The sequence below is a fragment of the Mus caroli genome, chromosome X (assembly GCF_900094665.2).
Source record: "Mus caroli chromosome X, CAROLI_EIJ_v1.1, whole genome shotgun sequence".
Classification (NCBI taxonomy): domain Eukaryota; kingdom Metazoa; phylum Chordata; class Mammalia; order Rodentia; family Muridae; genus Mus; species Mus caroli.
Window position 1 is genome coordinate 113,209,151 of NC_034589.1, and position 21,713 is coordinate 113,230,863.

A 21,713-nucleotide genomic window follows, 5' to 3' on the forward strand; every position below is an offset into this window, starting at 1 on the left:
TCTCTATGGAATCTTCTGCACCTGAGATTCTCTCTTCCATCTCTTGTATTCTGTTGCTGATGTTCACATCTATGGTTCCAGATTTCTTTCCTAGGGTTTCTATCTCCAGCATTGCCTCACTTTAGGTTTTCTTTATTGTGTCACTTCCCTTTTTAGTTCTAGTATGGTTTTGTTCATTTCCATCACCTGTTTGGATGTGTTTTACTGTTTTTCTATAAGGACTTGCAACTCTTTATTAGTGTTCTCCTGTATTTCTTTAAGTGAGTTTTTAAAGACCTTCTTGATGTCTTCTACCATCATCAGGAGATATGCCTTTAAATCCGGGTCTAGGTTTTCAGGTGTGTTGGGGTGCCCTGGACTGGGCGAGGTGGGAGTGCTCGGTTCTGATAATGGTGAGTGGCCTTGGTTTCTCTTACTTAAATTCTTATGTCTGCCTTTCGCCCTTTGGTAAACTCTGGAGTCAGTTGCTATAGTTGTCTCTGGTTAGAGCTTGTTCCTCTTGTGATTCTGTTATTCTCTACCCACAGACCTGGGAAACTAGCTCTCTCCTGAATTTCAGTGGTCAGAGCATTCTCTGCAGGCAGGCTCTCCTCTTTCAGGGAAGGTGCACAGATATCTGACTTTCAGACTTGTCTCCTGGCAGAAGATGAAGGCCCGAAACAGGACCTGTCCCAGAAGCTGTTAGCTTCTGTAGTCCACACTCTCACCTGTGCAGACTAGTCTTGGTGGAGTCTGGGAACCAAGATGTCTCCTGCAGATGCTCTGGCAAAGCCCTCCCAGGCCAGGCAGACACCTATCCTCTGGCAGGGAAGGTGCCTGGATGTTTGGAGCCCAAAAAGGAGCTGCCTCAGAAGCTCTGTGGCTCCTGCCTGGCCCAGAAGCTGTTAGCTTCTGTAGTTCACACTCTCACCTGGGCAGATGACTAGTCTCGGTGGAGTCCAGGAACCAAGATGTCTCCTGCAGATCCGGCTTTAAATTTTTGACAGTACTGGAGTCTATAAATGAATTTGACAAGAAGTTTGATATGAAGTATTTTACTTCTCAAAATGCCTTTCCTGCAGTTAAAGTTTCACATACAAACAGTTTTACTTGTACTTGTAGTTTGATTTATTAAGTAATGTCAAGACTATAGCAAAAATTATTTTGCAGTGTGAGTCGTTGTTTGGTAATAATAATGAGAGTTTTCCTTCTCATCTAGCAAAATTTCAATTTCAGCATCAACTTCAAAATACCAACATAAATCATTGTTATTGTTAAAGTATCCAAATGTTTGTTAGTATTGTGAACCAGGCTATGCAATCTGCAATTTTGACAAAAATGTAAAAGCTCATGGGGATTAAGTTCAACAAACTAGGGAGTGATTAAAACAATAACTAACTACACTTTGAATACTAAATATTTTCACAATATTTTTGATTAAATGAACTATTACCTGCCCCATATATATTTTCTCATTATTGGCCAAAACAGTTAATAATTTCAACATCTTTAAAAGTATGCTAGATTCTTTTTGTCCACGGGAGAAATTCATACAGGCAAATATTAAATCACTTCAAATTTCATACTGATTTTTATATAATGAATAAATGTTTAATGTTGGTTACATCTGTTAAGTGATGGAGAGATAAAGAATGATATTCCAGGTTCTTTCTTATTTTATAATTTTCCTATTTATATTTGATGACTTAATATCAGTAACTTTTTATGTAACTCTATGCACTATAAAGCTAATACCAAATTTATGTTTTCTGAATATAATTTAACAGTTTTTGCAATCAGGATTTAATTCAAGATCATTAATAAATATATGTTTTCTAAATTAAAGATTAAGTTTTCTAAAATGTATTTGCTCATAGCCTCATTTTATTATTGCACTGTCCATGACAGCGCCCGAATAATGACACTGAGACTTATTTCTATTTATGGAATACTTGGCAATGTATCTTATGATTATTCCCAACTAGTTCATATAACTTAATTAACCCATCTATACTAGTCCATATTTCCCAAGTGGCCTGTTACTTCTCACTATGTCTGGTACATCTGACTTTATCTGTATCTGAACGGTGATTTACCACCTCTCAATTCAATCCCACATTTTCTACCTCTGCTAGGATATCTTTCCTGTGTTGCCTCAACTATAGACTGTTAGATCTTTATTAAACCAACCAAAATGAGAGTAAAATATGTTTACAAAATATGATAGAAGTGCTGAGCAGTTAGAACAACAATCTCAAAGTCCAACAGTACTCAGCTTTCTGCTGATAAAGAAAACATCATTTGAATAATACAAACAGCCTTTAAACAGTACACAAGAAGATTATCCCATCATCATCTTACTTACTTAGTGTTTTTTTCATGAGAAAAATCCGCTATAATGTGTTTCGTTTTGAATTTTGATTCCCATAGTTGCTGTGTTTCTGTGAGTTGAAACATAGTGATGTTTATTTTCTCTACCAATACTAACACTGTCAGTTTTATATGACAGTAATAGTATCACTTCATAATACAGGAGTTGACCTTTAACTAATAATAAAGTAATTATGACCCAACTCATCTGCTTTTTCTTCTTTTCATGTTTTAATATGATGAATGTGTTCTGGTCACAACACACACACACACACACACACCTCAAACACAAATAAATTGATTAATCTGTAACAGTAAGGTGATGATGTAGCATATGAAAACCTAACCCTTATAACAAAGATAATTATAATTTATAATGCACTTTATAGCATCACAAAATAATTAAAACATGACATAATGTGTGTGACAAAGCTTTTCAGTTACACTAATTTTATATGAATAAATTCATCAGACATCTCTTTATATTATTTTTACTTCTTTTAAATTAATCTTTTCATTAATGAGATAATTTCTTTCCCCAACATTTTACTGTATCACTTAAAATAATATAAAATTAAAACATACATCCTGTGTTTTTCATGTTTTAAGGAAAGAGAATCTACTCTATGAGAACAAAAAATTAAATGGAATACAAAACTTCCATCTTTTCCAGATGTTGATCATTGTTCAAGCATAGTAGATTAGTGTATGTTCATTAGTTAATAAATCACTTTGGCATTTATTGTAAACACTGCATGCCTTTATATGACACATGGAATATATACAGGACAATACTACACACAGGGCAGATTTTACTTTAGACAATGGTGCAGTCAGTAAACATAACTCTTGAAGTCACTGAATTATTAAAATATTAGATTGAAATTCTCTTCATCTTAAATTTTGACTTATATAGTATTAAGTTTTTCTTCACACATTTGTTCACATATAATGAATAAGTTTATTATATTTAAATATAAGTTATATGAGAAAGAAAAATATTTTCTGCTACACACTTTGTTTTTAGGACCTGACAGAGTCAGGGTGTTTTAACCCATAAAATATTCATTTGTTGGGTAAATACTGTTTCTCAAGAAAGGCAATTTTCTCATCTCTTTGTGTAAAATATCTGTGTGAATATACTGTGTGCATATATGTGTATGTGACTTATGATGAACAAGTCCCTTAAAATATCCCTTTTGTTCTTTTACAAAGACAATGAAGGAGGTGGTACGATCTCACACACCCATGAAAGAGGCAACCACTGTGGAAATCTGGACTCATCCACATCCACAGGTAAGAAAGAACCACACTTTTAATATTTCCTTTCTTTTGTTTTGTAGTAAATTTAAAACATCCCCTCCAAAGCTACAATGCTTGGGTCTATTAAAAGAAATTAACAATATGCCAATTAACAGACAGGATTGAATGGGATATAAAATTGCCAATGTATAACATGCAATGTATAGAAAATAAAAAAAAATGATAAAATGGTTCAAGTTTAAGGTATGTTCATAAAAAAGAAAGAAATGTGCTTGTTTATGTAATGTCAGAATGGACAAAAATCTTGGAGTGAATTTTAGAAAAACTGAATTGCTAACAAAACCAAAAATCAAACAGTGAAAAATGTTCCTCTGATCTCTGGGGTCAACAAAGAAATGCGACAATAGCTAAAATAACTGCAGCTATAAGAGAAGAGGTGTTGTTATATAGCTTAAAGTTCCTAAAGCAACACTGCTCAGAAGAACAGATGATGTATCAGCTATAAAGTAGTAGAGACATGCAAGTCTACTTTTCTAATTCATAGACTTTTCTAGTCAATACAATATCAAGGAAAAATACTCAGATTATTGCATTTCTTTGAAAAAAATTCCAGAGTCTAGCAAGTAAGGAATAGGCAACTGTAATGGATGCCATGATTCTAAGTCTGCCTCAATCTTTTCTTTCATTCAATATACTGTTTGACAACCATTTTTGTTTGTTTGTTTTTGTTTTTGTTTTGTTTTCACATCAGGGTTTCTCTTTGTAGCCCTGGCTGTCCTGCAACTCACTCTGTAAAGCAGGCTGGCCTTGAACTCAGAAAATCGCCTGCCTCTGTCTCCCAATTGCTGGGATTAAAGGTGTGTGCCACAATGCCTGGCTGTTTGACAACCTTTATAGAAGAGGGATAGTTTGGTTGAGCCTCAGCATCTTCAATGATTTTGTAATAATACAAGGAAATAGTGTCTCTCAAAATGTACTTCATCAATTTTCTTCAGGTAATTTCATGCATTATTTCTTTTCAGTGAAATGTGATGATAATGATCTTCATTTGCTGAATCAATTACAATAAATTTGTAGAAGTGTTTATTAAATGGCCATTAGATTTATAACTATATATGTTTTATTTCTAAGGTCATAGATACAAAAATGAGTTTTTTCTATTTTAAAATATGATTAAACATTAAGGTAGTTTAAGCAAATACATAGCATCAAAGCCATTTAGGGTAGAATTTTTAAAAAATCTTGTTTGGATTATTTTCAAAGTGGACTTTCTCATTTTACTCAGGACAAATTAAATATGACAAGGAAATATATTTTTTCCCCTGAGGGTACATTCAAAATGTAGGCTACAGAGAACACGGTATAAATATTTTTATGAATTTTTTATCTGCCTGATTGACTTACTGTTAATAATTTAATGGTCCTTTGTGGAGAAAAAATTATAGGCAGATCATTTGAGTATCATAGATCATATCCTGGAGTCAATTCAAAATAGTACACACAAAATAATAAGGTAAGAGTCCAGAATCTAATCAAGACACTAAATTAATCATCCATTGTCTTCTATTTAGTTATTTACTTAGTTATTTCAGCCATTTAAAAAAATTGTTGCAGTAGAAATAAATTCTAAAAATGTAGACACAAAATGGGAATTTAAAACATTAAATAAAACTTGTATTTGTTTATTTTATAAACTTTGGAAATGTACATGTTGCTTGATAATAACAACCTATGATATTTAATATAATTAAAATGTACATTTTGGGAAGGGTTTCAGAATTAATTTGTGTACTATGGAAAGAAATGATTAATTTTTAATATATATATTTTAAAACAAGCAACTGTTCAAATTTCCACAAAATTAAAATTATTTGGTTCTACATTTGGTTTACCACATTTCAGTTCCTAACTATCAAATTTTACAGTTCTTCTGATTCAGATATAGTAAAATTGCTGTACATTATGACCATAATATACCCTCTATATTAGTGTCTAGCAGAAATTATAAAATTTTACTATAAGTTTACTGATTACTTAAATATGTAACCACCAATCTTCATAATAGAAACATTAAAAAAAGGTCCACCATATTTATCATTTATATGTTTAAATTTGCTTGAAAATCACACCAGCATGACATTCTGGCACTGATGTAAGTGAGAACTCTTAAATGTGTGTTCTAATGTCCAAAGTTTTAATCTTACAATAGAACACATTATCATGTTTTTACAGTTAAAAATTAGAATTAGATATTTGCCCTTTCCAAATAAGAGAAGTCACTAAGAAGCATTTTATGGAGACAAGAAATTATAAATCACTGTATTCTAATAAACAGTGAGTAATTTAATTTATTGATTTTTTTCAACAAACAGACAACGTCAACAAAAGAAAGTGAGTAATTTGACATTATGTCTGGTTTTTGCTTATGTTTCTTTAATTGTCTGATATTCTCCATTATTATGGTACTTGAGTCTTTTATTCTTATAGTTCAACTTATAGTTCCAGGAATAACTTTATAATGATAAGTGGGATATAACATAGAGTGGTAAGTTGTACCTTAACTATAATATTATTATGGAGAGAGAACAACAGTGGAAATTTGAGCTTTGTTTTGTTTTTAATTTGTTTTGAGAAACATTATTTCTTTGCTAAGTTCAAACATAGATGTTGATCATAATCACCAACCCTGTCTCAATCTTCTCCCCTTCCTAACTCAATCAATTTTGTGTTTTTGCTCCCCATTCACTGGAGAATGCTTTACTTACTAGGGGCCATAACACTAGAGAAAACTGATTCTCCTTCACCCAGCAGATGGGATTTCATGTCCATCTCCCTATCCATTTTGGTATTGGGTCTGGCAAGATTACACAGATCTTTTGTATAATGTCACAACAGATGTTGTTTCCTTGTAGTCATCTTGCACTTTTGGATCTTAAATTCTCTCTGCTTCAACTGGGCAGTGGTACCTACAATCCTAGCACTTAGGAGGCAGAGGCAGGCAGATTTCTGAGTTCAAGGCCAGCCTGGTCTACAGAGTGAGTTTCAGAACAGCTAGGACTCCACAGAGAAACCCTGTCTCGAAAAACGGAAAACAAAAATCAAAAACAAAAACAAAAAATCACTACTTCTCCTTTCACAATGATCCCTAAGCCTAGGATGGTATATCTGTGGTTATAATGTTATCATTAGGACTGAGCATTCTATGTGTCTTATTGTCTGTGCCTTGCCTTGTTATAATCAGTATCTGCTACAAATAAAACTTCACTAATAACAGTTGAAGAACTCATATTTTTAAGAATTTCAAATATAATTATAGTACTTACATCATTTCACATTTTGACTCCTTCCTCCTCTTAATTTCTCACTCCCTATTTAATGCATGCCCTCTTATTATTTAATTATTTTTATTAATATAATTTATATGTATACATATATGCAAACATATATGCAATACCCTTCTGTGTCTATTTAATGCTGTATGTATAAGTGTTTAGGACTGAACACTGGGAATTGTTAATCTATAAGGGAGATAGTTGTAGGAGAAAACTAATTCTCCCTTTTTTAGTCCTCATTGTTTGCTTGTACCCTTCATTCTTGATTTTTGGCCTTCTGAAATTTTCTTCTTATACTTTAAGATGTCAACTGCTGGTTATTATGCAGATTTTCCTTAATCAACCATAGTTTTGAAATTTCATGTTTGTAACTTAACTTTCATGTGGAGAAGACTTACAGCTAGCAACAGACTTCTCTGGTTCTAAAAATATTACTGCCTCTTTTATATAATACCTGAAACTTAGACATCAGGGTTGTATTGTATATGTACCAGTTGGGACAAAGCTTCCAGAGTAATTTATTATCTTCATTTTGAGAAGTTGTGTATCTCTTTACCAACCCCCTACTGCTGCTTAAATATGCCTTTTTAATGTGGTACACATCTGAGTATAAAGATAATTATGTAAAAGGCAGTTGGATAGCAGTATATCAGTTTAGCAAAGTGGTAGTAGATTATCTTCTAGGGTCTCTGATCTCTCCACCCAGTGGTAGTTGGATGGGTCTCCTAGGTTTACTGTATCAGTCATGATTTCCCTTCTGGTAAATGGGTTTTAAGTCCAATTAGAGAGATTTTCATTTAGGTACAATATATATTGTTACTATTATATCATCAGAGTTATTTTGTGAGGCTGGTAATTTTTGTGATTCACAAACTGTACAGCTAGGTAGATTTTTAAATGGCTTTTCTCCATTGGAAGCTTGCACAGAAAGATATGTGCTGGGAGACTGCCTGGCATGGAATGGGGTTGAAGTGGGACATAGTGTTGAAGTTGCTTTAAAAAAAAAAAAAAGTTAGTTTCCACATGTAGTTTTAAAGACTGATGGTCTCTCTGGCTTTCTAGCTCTCTCACTGTTCTGAATACTTGTTGATAACTTCTAAACCATTCTGAAAACTTTCTTGCTTATTCTATGGTTGAAAACTGCTGGCTTCTTTTCTCTTTAACTGTGTGCTTTATTAAACGTTATAACTCTCTATGCTTTATTTAACTATTTATGCTTAAATAAACACTAGGAAAACATAACTCTTTCTTCATGTTCTGTGCTTCATTAAGTGCTAAAATTTAACTCTTTCTTAACTCTTTTACTTGTTGCTTTAATAAACACTAATATCTGGCAATTAATGCACACTCTTTAGCATCAGGGAATTAAGTGATAGGATGTATTGTTCCTGCTCTGTGGAGTCAGCCAGAAACCTCTCTGGTTAAGCTGGTTAACTCTCTGTGTACCAGAGACAAAAGAAAAGATGCTTTATATAGCCAAACATGCACAGACAAATACACACTCAAACATCCATACATTCACACTCTGGCTGGGTCTGACTGTCACAATCAACTCCACAAGTGTTCATGCATGCTTACATACATACACATATACCTATACAGAAACATATAAACAAACAGACATACATATTTGGATGGATGGATATATGTGTGGATGAATGGATAGATAAATGGATGCATGGGTGGATGGACAGATGGATGGGGAACAACTCCCCAACAAAACCATTCAACCAACAACTTTATTTCTTCTCTCTGGTCTTTTATACCTTCTTAGGCAAAACGTTATTAGAAAATTACCTCAGAAATAAAATGTTACATAGAATGGGAGTTACAAAAAGATGCTAATATTAATTCCAAGGCAGTGTTTCATTATATTATACTCATTATAATTTCAAAACAGCAGTTATTTTTTACATGGCCTTGTCTTATTAAAGTGCATACATGTGACTTTATTCTTTGACTAATTTTTTTTCTCCTTGAACACAACATTGTCACAAGTCTATGTTTCTTTTTACTGTAATTATGAAAGCTCATTGTATTTCTTACCATTATGAGGAGTGTACAACTCTCTAGCAACTTCGTCATCTCTAAAAATTTTTCCTAAAATTATTTGTATCGAATCAGTAGTTCGATAGAATCATTGTCTATTTGTCTGTATGGCATCACTACAAGATAGTACATCTTATGCCTGCAGAAATCTGCTCAAAACAATATGTCAATACCCAGGGATTGCTATATATTTAATAATAGCAGAAAAACCATATTAATATCAGAAATCTTTCCTCAGCTATAACATCCTCAGCCTTCCCTAGAGAAGCAAATTCATCTCAGATTGACAGTCTATGGTAGAACCATTTCAGAAAGATCACATGATAGTTTTTATACTCTCCTAGATGGCTCTTGGCAATGATGAGATCTATTGCACAGGAAATGAAGCTTCCAGCTCAGTTCCATCTTTATTGTAAATAAAACTATTCAGCTAATTATGGTAGCATATAAACCATGAAATCAAAGATCAATTTACTTGTTGTTTTTCAATTTTGTCAATCTTCAGAAAATATTTAAATAGCAGAGGTATAAGTATTAGCTGTAGCCAACATATTAGCATCTGTATATTACTTAGAAAAAATAAATAGCTACTATAAATCTGGTCAGTGATTTGAGTTGTGTATGCTGAATCCTGTGCCAGTTTGTCTGGATTCTTAATTTTATAATTTAACATGCATAGTCACCTAAAAATTTCTCTTTTCATATTCAACCTCCTTCTAAATTTTAGTATATTGTCTATAGCAATTATAAGGCTTAATGCTCTAGTATTTTAAAACAAAATAATATTTTGTTAAAAACTGAAGTAAATGTAATTTCTACACTCCTTGTTATGTTTTCATATATTTATGTAACATTCAAAATCAGCTCTTTAAATATAACTAAGCAAGTGAAAGATCTGTATGATAAAAACTTCAAATTTCTGAAGAATGAAATCAAAGAAAATCTCAGAAGATGGAAAGATCTCCCATGTTCATGGATTGGCAGGATTAATATAGTAAAAATGGCTATCTCGCCGAAAGCAATCTACAGATTCAGTGCAGTCCCCCTCAACATTCCAACTCAATTCTTCACAGAGTTAAAAATGGCAATTTGCAAACTCATCTGGAATAACAAAAAACCTAGGATAGCAAAAACAATAAAAGAACTTCTGGTGGAATCACCATCCCTGACCTCAAGCTATACTACAGAGCAATTGTAATAAAAACTGCATGGTAATGCTACAATGACAGACAGGTAGATAAATGGAATAGAACTGAAGACACGGAAATGAACCAACACACCTATGGTCACTTGATCTTTGACAAGGGAGCTAAAACCATCCAGTGGGAAAAAAAGAGAGCATTTTCAACAAATGGTGCTGGCACAACTGTTCAAGAATGTGAATTGATCCATTCTTATCTTCTTGTAAAAATCTCAGGTCTAAGTGGATCAAGTAACTCCACATAAGACCAGAGACACTGAAACTTGTAGAAGAGAAAGGGGAAAGAGCCTTGAAGATAGGGGTGCAGGGGAAAAATTCCTGAAGAGAACACCAAAGGCTTGTGTTGTAAGATCAAAAATCGATAAATGGGACCTCATAAAATTGCAAAGTTTCTGTAAGGCAAATAACACTGTCATTAAGAGAAAATGGCAACGAACAGAATGGGAAAAGATCTTTGCCAATCCTAAATCTGAGAGGGGGCTAATATCAAATTATATAATGAACTCAAGAAAATCAAATAACCCTATTAAAAAATGGGGTACAGAGCTAAACAAAGAATTCTCAACTGAGGAATACTGAATGGCTGGGAAGCACCTAAAGAAATGCTCAATGTCCTTAGTCATTAGGGAAATGCAACTCAAAACAGTCCTGAGAATCCACCTCACACTAGTGAGAATGACTAAGATAAAAAAACAAAAAACAAACAAACAAAACAAAAACAAAACCAAAAAAACTCAGGTGACAGCAGATGCTAGCAGAGATGTGGAGAAAGAGGAGCACTCCTCCATTGCTGGTGGGATTACAAGCTGGTATAACCACTCTGGAAATCAGTTTGGAGTTTCCCTAGAAAATTGGACATAGTACTACCAAAAGATCCAGCAATACCACTCCTGGGCATATACCCAGAAGATGCTCAAGATTGTAGTAAAGACTCATGCTCCACTATGTTCATAGCAGCCTTATTTATTATAGTCAGAAGCTGGAAAGAACCCAGATCTCTCTCAACAGAGGAATGGATACAGAAAATGTGGTACATTTACATAATGGAGTACTACACAGCTATTTTTTTTCTTTTTTTTATTACGTATTTTCCTCAATTACATATCCAATGCTCTCCCAAATGTCCCCCATACCCTCCCCCCCACTTCCCTACCCACCCATTCCCATTTTTTGGCCCTGGCGTTCCCCTGTACTGGGGCATATAAAGATTATGTGTCCAATGGGCCTCTCTTTCCAGTGATGGCCGACTAGGCCATCTTTTGATACATATGCAGCTATAATCAAGAGCTCCAGGGTACTGGTTAGTTCAGAATGTTGTTCCACCTATAGGGTTGCAGATCCCTTTAGCTCCTTGGGTACTTTCTCTAGCTCCTCCATTGGAAACCCTGTGATCCATCCAATAGCTGACTGTGAGCATCCACTTCTGTGTTTACTAGGCCCTGGCATTGTCTCAAAGCTATTAAAAATGAATTTATGAAATTCTTAGACAAATGGATGAATCTGGAGGAAATCATCCTAAGTGAGGTAACACAATCACAAAAGAACACACATGATATACACTCACTGCATATCATGGATATTAGCAAAGAAGCTCAGAATACCCAAGATACAATTCATAAAACACATGAAACTCAAGAGAAAGGAATACCAAAGTTTGGATACTTCGATCCTTCTTAGAAGGGGGAAACAAAATACCCATGGAAGGAGTTACAAAGACAAAGTTCAGAGAAGAGAATGAAGGAATGACCATCCAGAGACTGCACTACCTGGGGATCCATCCCATAAACAAGCACTAAACCCACACACTATTGCAGATGCCAACAAGTGCTTGTTGACAGGAGCCTGATATAGCTGTCTCCTGAGAGGCTCTGTCAGTGCCTGATAAATACAGAAGTGGATGCTCACAGTCAGACATTGGTTAGAGTACAGGGTTCCCAATGAAGGAGCTAGAGAAAGTACCCAAGGAGCTGAAGGGGTTGGCAGCCCCATAGGAGGACATCAATATGAACTAACTAGTACCCCCAGAGCTCCCTGGAACTAAACCACCAATCAAAGAAAACAAATGTGGGGACTTGTGGCTCTAGCTGCATATGTAGCAGAGGATGTCCTGGTTGTTTATCAGTGGGATGAGAGGCCCTTGGTCCTGTGAAGGTTCTATGCCCATGTTTACAAGTGTAACACCACAAGTAGATTTTGCATACTCAAAAATTATGCTATTTTCTTATTTGGTGTGGGATTCTGATATGATTCATGAAAGGAAGAGGACTTTTTTAGACTATGGATGGCTAAATGTTCCCACTACCCATAGGCAATATAAGCCTACTTGGCAGGAATTGTTTATGGTATTATTTTCACTCTCATCAAAAGAATCTTGAAGACATTGAATTGGTATTTTTGAGATTGCTTGATATTTCTAAGATGTACACATTAATAACTTCTTTTACACTTCTGCCAGTTTCTTTTGTAATATTTCCCTTTTCATTTCTGATTTTGTTAGTTTGGATACTATGCCTATGCCCTCTAGTTAGTTTGGCTAACTAGTTTATCTACCTCATTGATTTTCTAAAAGAACAAGCTCTTAGTTTTGTTGATTCTTTGTACAGTTCTTTTTGTTCCTACTTGGTTGATTTCAGCCTTGAGTTTGATTATATGCTGCAGTCTATTCTGCTTAGGTGTATTTGCTTCTTTTTGTTTTAGAGCTTTCAGATATAATGTTCTGCTGCTAGTGCATGATCTCTCCAGTTTCTTTATGCAGGCACTAGGTGCTATCAATCTTCATCTTAACACTGCTTTTATTGTATCCCATAAGTTTGGGGTACGTTGTGCCTTCATTTTTGTTAAATTCTAACAGGTCTTTAATTTTTTTTTATTTCTTCCCTGACCAAGTTATCATTGAGTAGGGAGTTGTTCAGTTTCCATGTGAATGTGGGCTTTCTGGGTTTTGTTGTTGTTGTTGTTGTCATCAACCTTAGTTTGTCATGGTCCAACAGAATACATGGGATTAATTCAATGTTCTTTTATCTGTTGAGGCTTGTTTTGTGTCAGATTATATGGTCAGATTTGGAGAAAGTACCCTGAGATGTTGAGAAGGTATGTTCTTTTGTCTTAGACTGAAATGTTCTGTACATATTCGTATATTTCATTTGGTTCATAACTTCTGTTTGTTTCACTGTGTCTCTGTTTAGTTTCTCTTTCCATGATCTCTCCATTGATGAGAGTGGGGTGTTAAAATCTCCCAGTATTATTCTATGAGGTTAAATGTGTGCTTTGAGCTTTAATAACATTTCTTTTTCAAATGTGGTTTCCCTTGCATTTGTGGCATAGATTTTCAGAATTCAGCCATGATTTTTTGTAAGGTTTTAATATATACATTTATTGTGGATCTTTTGATCTGTGTACATATTATGATCCTGTTTTGTTGTTGTTGTTTCAATGTTTCCAGTACCTATCTTCTTATCTAAAATTTCAGGGAATATTTTTGTGTATATGTTCTTTATGAAAATCAATGTGAATTATTGTCATAGAATGGTTTGAGATAAAAAATTTTAATAATTTCAACATTGTAACTTTTGAGAATTGTTTAGTCTTCCAAAGCTATTTTCTAAAAGCCCTTTAATGCCAAACAAGTTAGTGAGCTATCCTTTACATGAAGGGAAGCTTATGTATATGAAATATCAGTGCTTTAATGTTACCCACATTATCTGTCAGTAGAAGATTTTCCTTTTAGACATTTAGAACATTTCACATCCCCAGTGTCCAAGTAGAGTCATATAATTTGTTGGCAATTAGTATCCTTTCATAATATTAAAATTAAATCTTATTCATTAACAACTTATATCACTCTAAATATTTATAAGTTATTATTGTGTATTTAAACTATAGAATATAAATGAGGACTAGGAAAAGTTAATTACCTGCCTAACATTTGAAAATTTTCAAATGTTATATAAGGAAATCCTTGTATAATAATTTGAATTCTGAGGTCTATTTTTACACAGTTCACTATATTCATTGTGTATACCCCTCCATCAACAAGTATTCTAAGTATGACTACAGGTTCTGTGATTTCTATAGTCTGTTAGTAAATTTTAGTCATATAGCAGATGGGTTCCATACTCACAGATAAACGGCATATGAGCTTTCCCAGCAGTCACATGCAGGGTATGACAGATGGGAGTCATTTCTCTGTAGATCTTGAACCACAGCACATTGGCAATCAACTTTGAAAAGAATTTGTAACTGTGATATTCATATCTCATGGTAATTAGACTTTCAAAAATAAATAGACTTTATATATCATTCAGTATAATCGTAATTCAAATGAATAAAACATAGATTTTGCAGTTTTCACATATAAGAACACATCAAAGATACCATATCTATATTATATGAATCATTTGTTTACATAGAATTTTGGATTATGACTCATCAGCCTGTACATAAGTCTTGTAGCTATGCCTAACATGCAAGTGAAATAGAGTCTGTTTGTAATCACAGAGGGAACCTTGTTGATCACACTGAAATCAAGGTAATAAAAGCTCATCAGTTTGTTTATTACGTTGGATCCCAAGAAAATCCCATTGGAAGTGAAATAGAGGCTACTTGAGAAAGGAATAAACACCAAGAATCCAGCTAAGTACATGAGTGTTATAAAAGCATGATCCTGAAAAGGAAGAAAGCAGCAGGGAACATTAAGAGTTTACAAGATGAAATATAAATTTAGAACAAATGCAGAAATTAGGAATGACTAGGGATCATGTTTGCTGGAAATGATTCTGTAGAGAAAAATGCATCAGCAGTTATACTATTCATCAAGAATATATTTATTTAGATCTTTTATATATAGTAAAGCTCTTGCTCTACTCTCCCATTAATGATGTCTATAATGAGAACTATGAAAATGAACAATTTATTTAATTTTAAATCTACACCTGTATCTTGGGGATGATTATTACATGGAATATTTTAGTTTCACACACACACACACACACACACACACACACACACATATATATATATATATATATATATATATATATATATATAGAGAGAGAGAGAGAGAGAGAGAGAGAGAGAGAGAGAGAGAGAGGAGTATAGGAAAAAGAAAGAGACTGTTAGAAATGTATTCTTTTTTGTTGAGGTGCCATTGACTCTACCCAAACATGTATTAGTAAACACATCTTGTTAAAGTAATTTTAGCTACTTAACAAATGTAAACAAAACAGCAAATTTTCAAAATCTCTAGATCAATTAAATGTATTACTGATTAGAAAATTAGGTGATTTCTAGGATTAATTGTAAGGCAAATTGTTTCCTGCTTTGTAAAGAAGGTACAAGATCAAAGAGGTCTTGGGAGTGATGTGGACATATATTCTGGAACATCATATTCCAGCAAATTATTCAATATTAATAGATTCAGGAATTGTGAGAGTTCTTTTTGTAGAGCATGTATTATTTTTGTGCAACAATGTCAATATTCTCTAGTTACTGTTAGTGCCCAATTGTAGGAGAAACAGTGTTAGAACTACTCAACAAGTGGTTACCTCTGAGACTATACAGTTTTGTGATGTTTTGCTTCTCTTCCTGTTCTCTTAGACTTTGTAGAATTTAGTCCTTCTGAACTACCTAGAGTTGTAAGCCCTGTTTTATAATATGAAGGTTTTTTTTTTTTTAATAACTTGAAGTCATTTGAAAAAAGGTTAAAACAAACAAATATATTCTGGTTATTTGGATGCTTTCCAGGTTTGTGCACAGAAGCTCTCTAGTCAGTTTTAATTTGCTCTAGATTTAACAAATTATTAACAATGAGATCCAGAATAGAATTTACAGCTAGGCTACATACCACACTAGCCTGGAAAGCTATTGTGAAACTTTGACTCTTAAAGGTATTTCTTTCCAATTCATTCTAAAATAAATACTATACATTTAATTCTATATGTCATTGATGATTATAGATTATCCTCTATTGAGTATGGAGTATCCAAACTCTAAAAGTTTTCAAATTCTCTTGCTGGTTGTTGAAATAGGATTCATATTCGTAGCTTTAAAGATCTTTGTTATGACCCCTATGTTTCTTTTCTTTTCTGCCCATTTTTAATACATATGCATATCTGAAATTTTCATCAGATTTTTGACAGATGGGCTTACATTTCAAGAATCTGTAATGTTGCATTATTTCTCCCATAAGAATGTGAGCTCCTGATAGAAATGAAAAATTTTAAATCATGCCTACATATGTAGCAAAGTGTCTTGCATTCACTAGATGTTCTTTCAATGTTATGTATTATATTCTTCTGTTACTTCAGCAATAATATCAACCTACACATTTTAAAGAACAAATAGACTATCCTGGAAAAGAACATGGTTTTTGACGTCATTTAATTCTGCATTTAAATACTAATATTGTTTCTTACAGGTTATGTTCTCTTTATTATATTATATAATACCTATGAGTTTTGTTTCCACATTTGTCATGACAAATATGAAAACATAGATTTTATTAGATAAATAATACATTGATATGAACTATACTATATATATATATATTATAAGGCAGTTAGAACAATGGTTGACACATAACTATTTTACCTATTGTTTTGTAGACACCATATCAACACTTTATTATTTAAGAAAATTTTATTCATTTCTTTGTCTTTTCATTTTTTTCAAAAAAAATATACTCTCCAAAGATTGTAAATATATATCATCTCACAAATAGATTCTATTTTTATATTTGAAGTCTCAAAAAAGATATATGGTTTCCAAAATTACTTTTTTAATTTTTTATTAGGTATTTTCCTCATTTACATTTCCAATGCTATCCCAAAAGTCCCCCATACCCACCCCCCACTCCCCTACCCACCCACTCCCACTTTTTGGCCCTGGCGTTCCCCTGTACTGAGGCATATAATGTTTGCAAGACCAAGGGGCCTCTCTTTCCAGTGATGGCCGACTAGGTAATCTTCTGATACATATGCAGCTAGAGTCAAGAGCTCCAAAATTACATTTTAATATTACTTTCTTAACATTTGCAAGAAGCACTTCACAAAACAGAATACTCAATCATCAAACCTGACTACTTGACTTTGTCAGCAATAATCACTGCTAATATCCTTAATTACTTCTGTGTCCATAGCACATAAAGACTACATTTGAAGCAACATTAAACTAAAACTGCTGCATTGAAACTTTAATAGCAAACATCTCAAGTAAATCAACATTTACAAAATCAACTATAACTTTTTTCCAAAAACCATGAAAAACACATCTTAAAGGATTCTATAAAATAAACCTGAGACAGAATTCTTTGTACAATACCTATCTATATGTGAGCTATGTTCATATATTCTGTATATATGTAAATAAGAACATGCTTACATGAAATTCATACTGAAGTTAAATGTATATTCAATGTTATACCTTACTTGTTAAAGCACAGAATGTTAAGTTTATTGCAAAGAATACCATTAAGTATAAGTTCTTTATTAGCCTTTTCCTGCAAAGGAAAATGCTTCCTACTTGAGGACTGCCTAAGCATGCTGATGCAGGAAGTAATCTTTAATGCATCCTTCCATGCACTTTCATCCCTTCTACTCGGACTTTAAACAATATGAAGAAGTAGTTGCTTAAGATATGGTTATAGTACAGGGCAGATACACCTTCTACCATACAGCTGTAACAGTCATTCATTGAGGTAGTTATGTTTATTTTGACAAACATCATGGAAGGGAATTTTGGCATCACTTTCTTAGCATAACCTATGTTCTTTGTATTTGAACACTTGGAAATGAATGTGTTCGTGAAAGAAAGATGTTGGAAAATACAGCCATATTTAAGGTGCCACAACACATTTCTCACAGAAAATAATTTAATGGATTTTTTTCTAAAACCCACAGTGCCCCCTGAATGTGCTTTCTATGTATCATTTATACATACCCTCTCTAAAATGATTATCTCGTGGCAAGTTGAGAGTGCTTTGAGAATCTTGTTGTTCAACAGTGTAATTGTTTTTCTACTTTTCATTTCTGATATCACCTTTGAGTGTTTTGTGCTGCTGTTTATATGTAGTGTGGAAACATATTGAGATTCTGTTGAATATTTTTTTTCTAGTGCAACTGTTTTTCAAAAGTTCCCTTGTTATTGGTTTAAAGGAGAATTTTACAACATGTCAAATGCATTTTTTTCTTTTAATATTCTAATAAAATGTCTTTGGGAGTAAGCTCTTCTGAGGTGCTATAATTTATACCTGTCCAAAATGTTCTTTGTTGTAAATGAAGGTAAATAAATTACCCGTGCCTTGTGTCTCACTCTCATATTTTTCAACTGAACTTTTCATAATATGTATCCCTTACTTTATTACTTTATTATCATTTAATAAAATAACTCAAAACGGAAGCATTTATTGAGTACTTAGTTTTTTCTAGGGAAAACACTGAAAGTTTAATCATAAAAAGAAAAAAAATACAAGTCACTTCTAAAATTTCATAGATTAGTACAAATCAATGTTATGCCAGATATCAATTGTTTGTTAACTGGTGCTAAATGGTTGAATATGTAACATATTGTGACCATACAAAATTATTTCATTTGACTAGACATAGAGATCAGAAAATGAGCTCTTGATAGTAATAATATTAAGCTAGAAGTCAAAGACTGGAATGTTGAGAATAGGAATATGACTTGGGCAGCATGGTGACATAATACCACATGTGTAATATTTAATAATAAGTGACAATGATACTGAATCAATGTAGAACCACTTAGATAAAACATAGTCATTTAGTACTTGAAAGATCAACTCAGTGGTAGTAGGCATTATGCCTCACACTCATTAACATAAGCAATCAATGGCAGACATAGACACAGATCTCCTTGTTTATATGATCATTGTCCACCAAAAAGTTTCATTTTCTTAAAAATTACATTTTGATCATCAGAGTTGTGTCAATACATTTATAAAGAGTTATAAGTCCACTGGATTAATTTTCACATTGATTTGTTTTGCTTTTTTGAGATATATAATTATATTTAAGCACTTTCCTATCGAACAACATAATAAGACTTCTTTTTTCTTTTTCTTGTCTTTCTTTCTTTCTTTTTTTTTTTCTTAGACAGGGTTTCTCTGTATAGCCCTGGCTATCCTGGAACTCACTTTGTAGACCAGACTGGCCTGGAACTCAGAAATCCACCTGCCTCTGCCTCCCAAGTGCTGGGATTAAAGGCGTGCACCACTACCGCCCAGCAAGACTTCTTATTTTTATCTATTTTAAATTTCTGATTACATCTCTTAATTCTCTCTACACTTGCTGACTTTTGAGATGGTTTCATTCTATTTATAAAATTTCACATTCCGTGTCAGTATAATTATGCAAGGCTTTATCTCTCTGATTCTTTACCTGATATGTTTTACTTGAATAATAATGTCTGGCTCTATCTATACTAACACAAAATATATCATTCTTCTTTTTGTTGTCAGAAATGACAGGATTTTATTCATTTTATGGTTGAATACTTCTACATTTCAATATGTACTATACATTCTTTATCCATTGGTTACTCACTAATGTTCACTCATGATATATTCATCTCTAATCTGGAACTGTAAGCTGAATAAACCCTTTCTTCCCAATCTTGCTTTTGAGTCATGGTATTTTATCTCCATATATGTTTGTATGAGGATGTTGGATCCACTGAAATTAGAGTTACAGACAGTTGTCAGGTGCCATGGGAGTGCTAGGAATTGATCCCAGGACCACCAGCCCAGGAATGGCAGCATCCATCAATGCTGTATATAAAACATCATGACTAAAGCAGGTTGGGACAGAAAGGGTTTATTTGGTTTACACTTCCACATCGATTTGCTATTGAGAATAATCCTGAGCTCAACATTGGTAAGAATATATAATAAATATTTCTGAATATATAGTTTTGAATTTCTCATGAATACATACTCAGTATACAGGTAGAAGACCATAAATTAGATCTTGCTTAACTTTCTAAACCATATTACATATAAAACAATTATGTACACAAATTTTTATTTTCTTCTTTCCCACAAGTACTTATCATTATTTCATTTGATATAAACCATTCTTAATGGGTTGACATGCTCTCATGTTGTGATCTTGATTATCATTGTCTTGATTACTAGTAATATGGACCATTACTTTTCACATACCCATGGGACAGTGGTATGTCATTTTATAGACATGAAAAATATAACAGCAGTTATGTCAAGTCAGCTAGGATTTTACAATAAGAAAACAAAAGAAAACTTGGGAAAAATGATAGGAAAAAAACTGTTACAGTTGTTGCTAAGACTACAAACTCATTTGCATTTACATTTATTTGTTCTATTTGATAGAACATAGGCTTATCAACAAATATAACAAATCTACCTCTTTTCTCTGTTTTCTATTTGAAGATAAAATCTTGTATTTAAAATGCAACCAATTATAGTCTATTGTCATATAACTCTCCAGCAAAAATATATGTTGAGTAACCTACTTACCTATTCACATTAAAAAAAGTAAATACTATTTTTCAAGTTCTTTAAGACATACCTGGGCTGTACCTTAAGTCATGGTGCTACAAAATATTTATGTTTAAATTTTAAAAATTAAAAGGGTAAGTTCAAATGACATAATTTCATTTCCACTCAATTTTGACAGAAACTTTTCTGCTTTTGTTTGCTATCCATTGAGCCAGTTTTTGGAATAGGCAGACATGGTTTATCCTTATTAATGATATACCAATTGGCAAAGTGCTATTATTCTCACTAGTGACTCAACGTATATGTGTCTGTATTTGGATTTTTAGTCTATGGGTTATTGCATATTCAAGAACCTCTTTTTTTTTCTTCTAGCAAGCTAGTAGCATGATTGAAACAAAATACTTTACATTAGAAATAAAAACTCCTGTGTAACCTTACACTAAATTGTGCGTTTCAGATGTTGGGTAACACAGGAGTTAAAGTCCAGTGAAACAGAAGTAGGTTATTGTACTCAGAAAATACTCATTAGAAAAGGTGTAATTTGAGTTGAGCCTTTAGAGATGACTGCAATTAAGTTAGGAAAGAAATAATAGGTATAGAATTCTATTGGAATGTAAAGAGAGAAATTCACAATTTGAGCAAAGGCAAAGCAGGAGAAACAAAGATGGTATTCAAGGAGGTGAGGGTACCAATCAGATTATAAGAACAGCATGAAATAGCCATCAGATCCCCTGCCATTTCACTGAGGTCTCATTTTTCTTTTCAGACAATTCCCAAAGAGAACTAAGTACTGGGATTGCTTGGCACAGAAGAGTTTAAATTTGTTTTCTCCCTTGCTAAGTGATTCTGAATATAAATGCTAACACCTAGAGAGCTGAGCTTTCAGCTCATTGTTCGATTTCATAAGGGAGCCCTTAATAATGTCAGAATGCATTAAAAGTCTAGGGAGGAAAGAAACTCTAAACATGAACATTCATGACAGCACCTGAAATAATTGTTAGCTAATAATAGAGGAGTGGCAAGAAAG

General features: G+C 33.2%; 1 protein-coding gene across 4 annotated transcripts in view; it reads left to right on the forward strand.

The window, feature by feature from the left end:
• LOC110286667 (protocadherin-11 X-linked) overlaps positions 1-21,713 on the forward strand; it is a 549,700-nt gene that overhangs the window by 267,615 nt on the left and 260,372 nt on the right. For all 4 annotated transcript variants that reach the window (XR_003835691.1, XM_029473156.1, XM_029473157.1 and 1 more), the window contains one exon: positions 3,565-3,645. Coding sequence is in view for 3 of the 4 variants with exons in the window: in XM_029473156.1 (XP_029329016.1) it covers positions 3,565-3,645 (81 nt within the window). In the remaining variant the exon portion in view is untranslated. The remainder of the gene's footprint in view (positions 1-3,564; positions 3,646-21,713) is intronic.